A 10,317-nucleotide genomic window follows, 5' to 3' on the forward strand; every position below is an offset into this window, starting at 1 on the left:
CGCCTGTAGCCGACACACACACACACACACCTTGATATGTTCTTGGTGGAGGTGCTGTGTTTATGAGGTCTTAGTCCCTTGTCTCACAGCCTCCCGCCCGCCTGCCGCCACTTACACACACACACACACACACACACACACACACACTAGTACACGCATACACACAAGCGCGCGAGCGCGCCAGTCACAGAGGCCAGCCAGTGTGCGTCACCACGGGCTGCTTTGGGAGGATTTCGTTGGTTCACTTGTGCAGGAGCTGAGAGGATGCGGGACGGCGTCTCTGCTGCTGCCTCCCGAGACCATGCGCGATCTCCGTTAAATCCACGCAGCGTGGAAACACCATGGCTGTTGACGGTACGAACCTTGCTTTCTTAATCCACACACTGAAAGTTTTAAGCATGGTTTGTTTGAAGGAACTTCTCGTTGTGAGAAAGTTCACTCCTCTGCATTTTTCACACATATTGTGGAATTGACATGAAGAACGACCTTGACCTTGTCGTTAGAAACAATGGTAAAAATTTTGGAGAAGTTACTGCAAGTCGAGGGTATTTGTTTGGTTTCAAATTCTTCAACACAGCAGAACACTTTGAGGTTTCACCCTCTTAATTTAAAACCCTCTAGTTATGGCATTCCACTTGGAAATGGGTGCGGCAAGTATGTTGTTGTTGTTTTTCTTAGTCAGAAACGTTACAATATGTGTACGGCATTTAATGGGTTTATCAGTGAGTTTGGCATTTAATGGGTTTATCAGTGAGTTCACTGATTATGAAGATAGAGGTATATTGTGCAACCGAGGACCAGCCCAGTTTAGCTGCCTTCTGTTCAACTTTTGTAGATTGTCATGTTTTCTGTCTTTTGTGCTATGTACACTATTTTACATCTAGTCTCCATTTTATTTTACACATTGCGTGTTAGTTTTTGTGCTTCTAGTCCCATTAAAGCTGAAATAAAGCAAGAGCATTTGGACATCTGTTCCAAATGATCTATACAGTATTAGCGTGGAGAAGCAGAATGTTTACCACAGTCGCTTGAGGGAGGCGTAACATCCCAAAGGACATTTGACGCATCAGCGTCCCCAAATTGAAGCGGCAAGATGCTGCAAACATTGAGAAAGAAATTCAGAAGGGCTTTAATTCACACAATCGTGCCACTGTTGCTGAAAGTTGGGTGCATCTTTCAATGGACACAAAGTCAAAGATGAACCATGAACATCTTTTTCATGCCCGCATGAAGGAAACGTTGAAGTACAGAATCACAAACAGTTCAGATGTTATGGCATTGGTGTCCAAACTATGCCATGGGGGGGGCTTTGTGGCCCACTGGCTGTTTTTAGTGGTCCACAGCACACTGTAAAAAAACAAACGCATATGTATTTAGACTAAAACAGTTGGAACAACTTTAAAATACAAACTATGGACATTTATGGCAGCAATTGCAGTTAGCACAACAAAGCGAGCAAGTTGTTTGCTCCAAAACAATTTGCTGAGTTTCTTTTACTTCCATATTTAATTTGGGGGCCCCACAGGTTCGGCAACTCTAATTTCTTTATTGTGAAATGTGGGAAAGCCAATTTGCACATCAGCAAAATTTGAAATATTTAGTTGAATTGCACAAATGTTATCTAAGCTTGTTGCCTTGAAATTTTGAGTTTATCCAATGTATTTTTGAATGCATATTCTAAAAATGCCAACTGCCATGGCCTGTTAGGACACTCACATCCTCCAACTACTACAAATAATAATAATATTTTGGTTTTACAGCACATCAATCTCAATTTACGAAGACGTAAACAATTTTTACAACTAAAATGGTGACAACATATCTATTTCTAACGCCTTGATGAATAGAGATCATGAAGTTTCAGAAAAAAAACAGTGGTTAATGGCGGCTGTTTGCTCTGCTTTCTGCACTTCAAAATCCGAAAAAGAGGGGAAAAAAATCCTAAACTGTCACTCGAATCTAAAGGGATGACTGCATACCACGGCAGATACAACAACATAATATAATTGCTTAGGGTACTGTATCTTCACTTATGCTGATGGACTGAATTAGGAGTGTTTCCTCAATTAAAGTATAAGCTGCATCAATTTTTTCTTTCCGGATGCAGTCCTCGAAGATAAAAGTCTGCACATCCCTGTATTATAACATGGCACCAGTCCCTCCAGATAGACAGGCACGTCCTCTTTACAAATTCTTTTTAGTCAGTTCAAGATATTATCCACAAACATGTCTGCAAGCTGTGCTCCAAACGCTGTAAGTAAGCTTCCTTCAAATCTCCCCCATCAATCAGTAATGTAGGATTGCTTTCTGTGCCAAGAAAGCATGTTTACTGTATTTCCACACGTTCTGTAATTAGCCAATGTTGCTCAACCGCCTGCTGTTGAGCAGGCTTGGACGTCTGCCACCATGGCCTCCGTTGAGAAACGTCAACATTTATTCACCGCTCTGCAAAGTTACAAAAGTACTGAGCCCACTTTCTTGACAACTCTGATGAATACAAATGCTGCCTCGTGGCCGCTCTGTTGTTTTTGTCAAAGCAAGTCACTCTCAATGATATCACGACGAAACGACGGGCTGTTTGCCGAAAGCGTGCCGTCCCGCACTTATTGTCCTTCATGGTATTTTCTCTCTGCAGCGGCGTCCAGTTTTAGTTTCTGCCGGCCAGCCGTGGAGTACAGAGACCTGCCCGACGACTTTAAAGAGCGGCTAAGAGCGTGTACGGGTGGCAACCTGACCTGGCACGACGGCCGAGGCCAAAAGGCGGCGGGAGGCCGGGCGATTAAGTTGCTGCAGCGGCCTGGCGCAGACGCCTCCCAGGTAAACTGGCATCTTCATGTCCCGCTTTGTGTTGTTCCATGACCGTACTCATTACTTAGTACACTCGCATCACAAATCGACTTTCCATGTTAAACCGAATAGAAATTACATTTGAACCATTTTGAAAAATAATCCAATGGGTTTTTTTTCCTTCAATATTGCCATTGCGATTTAATATACGATTATATTTTCAAGGTCCTTTTTACACGGATGAAAAGAAAAATACAACTAAGTCATAAATTAACCTGTATTACAATAAGAAATATCTGATTTATATGACATAAATGTTTTTGTTTTATGGGTTTATTTCAGTTAGAGTTATTGACGCACTAAACATTCAAGACTTTCAGATGTAGTGTCCACAGAAGCTAATAAATCAGAAGTCAGATTCAGACAATAATGCAAACACATTCGTGTCTTTATCACTTCGACTTTTCATGATGAAACACTGGTATGTAAACATGTGAACTGCACTTCTTCAGCACTCTACATGTGACGGGCCACTACAGAGTGCGGCGGTTTGCTGTCGCTTCAATACGTCACTGACACTCAAGTGGATTACAGATGTTCTTTTTATTACAACACTGCAACACAGTTTGGAGGGAGCAATGGTGAAGCCGCATTCAGTCTCGGATAATTATCACTCTGCATTCCTTGTGGCTCTGATTGATGCAACCAAAATGTTATATCTACTCTTAAAAAAAATGAACACATCACATGCAGCAGAGACGTGACTGTGTAATACCATGAATGGCGGCCATGGTCAACTGCACGTACTAATATAGTCGAATAAATGAAAATTAACGACATGAACAACAAGATACAGAAAAATTGACAAGAAATAAAGATTACCTACAACACAGTGCAGAGTTCTTGTGAACAAATCCGGCCCTGGCCTTCCTGTGTAGAGTTTGCATGTTCTTCCCATGCCTGCGTGGGTTTTCTCCGTGTACTCCGGTTTCCTCCCACATTCCAAAAACATGCATGGCAGGCTGATTGGACACGCTAAATTGTCCAGAGGTGTGAGTGTGGATGGTTGTTCGTCTCTGTGTGCCCTGCGATTGGCTGGCAACCGGTTCAGGGTGTCCCCCGCCTACTGCCCGAAGACAGCTGGGATTGGCTCCAGCACCACATGCGACGCTTGTGAGGAAAAAGCGGATCGGAAAATGGATGGATGGATGGATAATTCTTTTGTGTGTGTGTGTGTGTGGGGGGGGGGGGGTTGCTTTAAAATAACATTGTACTTTTAATTTTGTAAAGTAGATTGAGTGACTGTACCATGGATATGGAAACATGCTATATAGCTGCCGCAAAGTGGTCTTGATATCACTTTCTGTTCATTACTCTTTTTTAAAATTCAATAAATCTTAAATGATGCACCTTGACTGACATGTTTCATATTTATAATATTAAATCCATGTTGAGTTTAAATGAGTTCTAGACTGCAGCACAAATTGATTTTTTTTCCCTCTTAACTGAACTCCTTTATACACCTTTCACACTGAAATTAGCGGGTAGTCGTGATCCGTGGTGACACGCAACCAGTTGGCATATCGTCCCTTTCCCATTGACCAACAGAAGGCGGTTCTGCGCCTCCCTCCCCCCTTTCCACCACTTTGCGTCTGGTTACGTCACCACGCTGTGATTGCGTAGATGATTGTACGACAGATTTCTTGGTGGTAAACAAAGCAACATGGAAGCAAGTGTTCTTTCTTTTATCATGCTTTTTACCGTCCTCAAAATGGATGAAAAGCAGCGGAGGATCAACTCTTTGCTACTACTGAGACAACAGCTTCAAGGGCGATCTCCTAGCTTTGTTGTGGGGGACTGCTATAGATGAGGCCGATGGCGCGCGATGTTATGACTCATCACATACCGCCCTATGTCATCATGTAATTACCGAGAAGTCCCGTGTTAGGCTTTCACACTGCAAGCGGAGGCGATCCGAGGCGATCACAACCCGCCTCCGATGGCGTGCTGGTGGACACGGATCGGCACGGATCGACACTCCTTTCCCACTGCCCAAAAAGCGTGTTCACCCATGATTTTGTGGCAGTGGGACATCGATCGACATGGATGGAAGAGTTATTTTTTTGTCAACAACAACAACAATAATAATAATTATTATTATTATTATTGTTATTATTATCCACTGATGACAACCATAAGGGAATGAGCTCAGCTCCTTTTTTATAGTGTTCACTCTCAAAATTGTTTCATCTTTATTTCAACAGCCAGGACCTTCACATACACTGCAGACCACTTGACAAACTTTTACTGTATTCATAGCATGGGACTTTTTGCTGTTAGCTATGCCAGGGTCGTAGCTAACTAGTTGCTCTTACCAGCAGTGATGAAAATTTACTTTCGTCAAAAGATTTCTTATATCAATGATTCTTTAAATTCACCAAAATAAACTGATAAATATTCATTCTGTTTTCCACGGAAGACAAGGGGAAATGAGGATAAGAATTGCAAGAAAAATTGGAAAATACCCAAAAGTTAAGTCAAGTTGCCCATCCTTGATTTTGGGGGACTTAAGAACATTCTCGAGAGGCTTCATCACTCGTAAAGTAGGCCTTTCGCCCCTTATAAGTATGTTCTCTAGACTGAATGGCTGTTGCTGATGACAACGGACCGAGGCGGAATGATACAGTACATACTTAGTAATTCTGTCTGGTGTGGCTTCACATCTTGGAGCGAAATTGTATGTTCTCTAGACTGAATGGCTGTTGCTGATGGCAACGGACCGAGGCGGAATGATACAGTACATACCGGTACTTAGTAATTCTGTCTGGTGTGGCTTCACATCTTGGAGCGAAATGAGATTGAAATAATATCCTGTCAGGTTACAAACCAGGAGAACAAAACTCTAACTTATGTAACAAGCTGTTGTACATTTCTGTAAATGTACAGAGGTAGTGTAAGCTTTCGAAAATATTATCGACCCTCCACTGCATTCCTTTGTAAAAGAGCCAAAAGAAAAAAAAATGTTGCCAAATGCATCCACTGGCTATGGGTCGTTACACACAGCCTCTTTGTAAAGACAGAATGGAGGCCATTTTCTCCCCGTGGGCTGATGGGCTGCGTCCCCAAAGTAGCACAGGCTGTGCCTTCCTTCCTTCTGACTTGCTCCACATAGCAGTACTGGCAAGATATTTGGATGATTGTATGCCATTACTGACTGGAGAAAAACCTCACACATAGTCCTTGTGCCCAGTTAAAATGGACCATCTCATCTCATTATCAGAGGTGGCGTTGTTGCCGTTGACAGATACAAACTGGCCTCATGAAGCCGCAAACTGGCTGATAACACATTTATTGGCTCCCTCCAATTCCATTGGATGCACACTTCACATAGTGCAGGGCTGCCAAACTTGTTTTTATTGCAGCTTTGGTTGCCCTCAGGGGGACACTTATAACGTTTAAACTGCATAAATATATAATCACTAGGGGTATAATGGTATACTGAAAGCCATGGGGGTGGCCCGGTAGTCAAGTGGTTAGCACGTTGACTTCACAGTGCAGAGGTACCAGGTTCAATTCCAGCTCCGGCCTTCCTGTGTGGAGTTTGCGTGTTCTCCCTGGGCCTGCGTGGGTTTTTTCCGGGTCCTCCGGTTTCCTCCCTCATTCCAAAAACATGCATGACAGGCTGATTGAACACTCCAAATTGTCCCTAGGTGTGAGTGTGGGGGCGAATGGTTGTTCGTTTCTGTGTGCCCTGCGATTGGCTGGCAACCGGTTCGGGGTGTCACCCGCCTACTGCCCGGAGACAGCTGGGATAGGCTCCAGCACCCCCCGCAACCCTAGTGAGAATCAAGCGGTTCGGAGAATGAATGAATGAAAGCCATGGTTCTGTGTGTCCCTTGGTTTTAAGTTCACAGTTCAGTTCACTTTGGATACAGTGCACAACATGCAATATATACTGTTGATGTTTTGTGAAAACAGGTGGACTTAATAATGACGGTTCAAATCAACCATCAATATCTTAATTATATGTTCCAGTACTTTTAGTAAAGTGAAACATCAAGAGTAAAAATAACAATCTGTCCATCCATCATAGCCTTTAGTTTGAGCAAAAAAACACTGCAATATACTTCCTTGGCACCTATTACAAGTTTTTATATTAGCCTGGGCTTTTGCAGCCTGTTGGGGGTGTTTGAAAAAGAGCTAAAAATAACAGGAACAGATGAGTTTTTTTCAGCCAATAGTTGAGGATAAGATCCACGGAAAAAAAGCAAATAGGTGGGAAGGAGAATTTTTTTCTTTTTTCTTTTTTTTAAACACAGACTGGACAGCTAGCATCTGAACCGAGTGCCTCATTGTCTGCCATGAGTGTACACACGTCACAGAGAGAAGGCAGAAGAGTGAATGGGGACAAAACTCTGATGTGACAACCAGCATGTGGACAGGGGTGTCGCACAGGTTTGGCTGCTTTACAGCGCCTCGTTGTTGTTTTGTGACGATCCGGTGGGATGGAGTATAGCTAGGCTTTGAGGTATACTTTTCAAACATAGTGATGTGTATGCTTAAGAAAGAGTGTTGGTGAAGTGGCATCCATTTTTCCAGGTCGTAGTAGTGGCATTTGATTGTCATCTGACACCTGAGTGAGACATGCTTTCAGCAAATTCAGTGAAGAGAATGGCTTGATTTGTCATCATTTTGACGTGCCATTTTTTATTCTGGTGATTTTCATCATTCCACTTTGGAAGGTTTGTTAGCAACTCTCTTCTCTGTTGTGTGTCAAATGTATAAGGGCTTTTTATTTTCACTTTATGGGGACGAAAGTCAAATAATGAGACCAGCCACATCTGTCCCAGTGGCCTAGAGTTTGCTGTTGACTGTGTTTTGTGTGGTGCTTCCATGGGCAGTATCGTTCCAGTGACAATTACAGCATCTACAACACCAGCCCGACGCAGCCCAGCTTGGTCCGACCCGTGGTGCTGTGGACGCAGCAAGATGTTTGCAAATGGCTGAAGAAGCACTGTCCTCACAACTACCTAGCCTACGTGGAGGCCTTCTCGCATCACGCCATCACAGGTACGCAATCCGCACCGTTTGAATGCCATTTGGTGCAACCCAAAGTGATGTGTAAACATTGGCACGCGGAGGCCGGGCGCTGCTGCGTCTGAACGGCGACAAGCTGAAGAGAATGGGACTGGTGCAAGAGACGCTAAGGCAGGAGCTTCTCCAGCAAGTTCTTCAGCTGCAGGTTCAGGAGGAAGGACGCAACCTGCAGCTGCTCAGCAGAGGTGAAGGTCCGTTATGACAAATAATGCTTGGGCCATTTTTTAATTTGTTTTTTGTGTTTGTTTTAAACCGATGTTGTCAGCTTTTTTCAGGTAGTTTGGTTTATTCCCACCATTATTTGTTTGTCATTACATTGTAAGTTTCAAACTGTACATCTAAATGATTTGATCTGTTCTCCCACTTTATTGCTGTCTTAGACCCATGGCATTGTGAGAAAAATGATGAGTGGAATTCATGCACTGCAGACATAATATGAAACCATAAAAATTACAAGTAAACAATGTTTACTTACTTAACTTTCAAACATATTGGTATCATGTAAGACCCCCGGCCTCCCCAAACATTTTTTTTCACTTGTGTATGCACAAGTCAATACCATATGGCATTATGGGAAAAATGTATTTCGCATTTAGGCTCCAAGTACATATTTGAAAGTACGTTAGAACGTATTTAAATACATTCAAACGAGTTTGCCAATCAAAAATGTTTACTCCACATTGGCAGTTCTACACTTCCAGAGGTTGGTTACCACTGAATTAGATGATGATGAGCAACGCATTTCATCACTTGGAATTTTATGGCAGTCAAACCCAGTGCTCAAACTGTGTTGCTCATTCGAATTCAACAATGAATGACCAATCATCAATATGAATGACAGAAATAGAGGGCCTCAGAAATAACATTTTGCTTTGTGAATGTCTACGATATCTGATGTAGGCAACTGTTTGTGCTGCCAACTATGTGACATTAAGTGATGTTGAACTCTCCCACCATCTTTCTCAGGTTTCTTTGAAAAGAGGTCATAAGCGGACAGCCAGGAATGTGGACATTTCAAGTCCTGCTTCAAAGAACATTCTGTGCAACGTATTTAGTGCAGGTGCACAGTACACAGACAGATGACAACTATCTCTTCTGTTGTGATTTATTCTCATGTGTCTTTGTTATTTTTGTATTTTTATTTGTGTATCAAAACACTGAACAAAATTAAAACACCAACAAAAAAATGTGCGGCTGTGTATCAAATCATGATCATTGGCAGTGAGGGCGGGGGGGAGAAGAAGTTCCGGTAACAAAGTTATTGCACTTTTCCTATTCTGTGCTTGATCTGAGTATTTCATTTTCTGATGACAACTTTTCACTTCACTCCCTACATTTGAAAATTGTATTCTGTACGAGGTACTCCTTACTTTGTGAAAATAGGCCCGTTACTTATTTGAACCTCAAAAGATGACACAACCTAATAAAGGACTTTGTCTTGATAGAATATGAGAACTTGTAAAGTGGAAGAAAAAACAATCAGCATCAACTTGCAGTAATATGAACGAGGGGGCATGAACAACGATGACGCCACAGATTCAGAGAAGCAAGATATTCCCCATCCATGGACTGATTTAAGAGAATTTTTTAATGTCATCAGCAAGACTGGTAGGTGGCAAACGCATCTTGTCTTGTGCCAGGCTAGAAAGGATCAGCTTCTGCTGTTCAAAAATGATCTGTCTAATCTAAAAACGCATACAGGTAAGGTGCATTTCCCCCCAGTTGTGAGCATTGGCTAATTTAGCATTTTGTTAAATTATTGTTGTTTTTGTTTGCTCATGTGAGACATGCCATTTCAGTCCTGATCAACCTGGCAGAATGTACCTTCAAACAAAAGCTGTGTTCAAAGCTTTTTCTTTTCAGTATGAGGAAAGAGTTAAACTAGGCGGTTTTGTAGGCAGAGTTAGTTAGATTGTAAAGTGTTCATGAGTGTTTTGAAAGGCGCTTCCAAATAAAATGTATTATTATTATTATTATTATGATTATTATTATCATTATTATTATTATTATTATTATAATTAGTTAGTTAGTTGGTTTTCTTGTGTGACAAGTTATCAAAACTGCAACTCTATATAATATAATTCACTGTGACTTTTTCAGTTTGTACATTTCTACAGTAGCAAAGGAGTTCTCAACTCAACTCATCTGTATTTATAGAGCACTTTAAAACAACCATCGCTGTATACAAAGTGCTGTACAATGAGAAAATATCAGAAATACAACACTAAATAAAGCAAATTAAAAACGAAGACTGTAGAAAGCAGAAAACAGTAAAACTAAGTTGAATCAGTATTTGTACTTTTTTTTTTTTTTAAACACAAAAATATGCATTTCTACTTGAGTACAGCGCGGGAGTGTTTTTCTACTTCTGCCTCGTGTATAATGGTTATAATTTACGTGGTAGCAGGCACGTCCCGCCAAACTTCATTACCC

General features: G+C 41.8%; 1 protein-coding gene across 2 annotated transcripts; it reads left to right on the plus strand.

The window, feature by feature from the left end:
• Positions 1-159: 159 nt before the first annotated feature.
• Positions 160-8,962, plus strand: samd10a (sterile alpha motif domain containing 10a). Of its 2 annotated transcripts, none has more exons than XM_019865238.1 (5): positions 160-354; positions 2,636-2,817; positions 7,689-7,857; positions 7,929-8,069; positions 8,851-8,962. In XM_019865238.1, exons 1-5 carry the CDS (start codon positions 342-344, stop codon positions 8,871-8,873), a joined length of 528 nt encoding a protein of 175 aa, XP_019720797.1. In that variant the 5' UTR covers positions 160-341; the 3' UTR covers positions 8,874-8,962. The 2 variants fall into 2 exon arrangements, with proteins under 2 accessions (XP_019720797.1, XP_019720796.1); XM_019865237.1 differs by having other exon boundaries at positions 162-354; positions 7,929-8,075.
• Positions 8,963-10,317: the final 1,355 nt, after the last annotated feature.

The sequence above is a fragment of the Hippocampus comes genome, unplaced genomic scaffold (assembly GCF_001891065.2).
Source record: "Hippocampus comes isolate QL1 unplaced genomic scaffold, H_comes_QL1_v1.1 scaffold124, whole genome shotgun sequence".
In the NCBI taxonomy this organism is placed as follows: domain Eukaryota; kingdom Metazoa; phylum Chordata; class Actinopteri; order Syngnathiformes; family Syngnathidae; genus Hippocampus; species Hippocampus comes.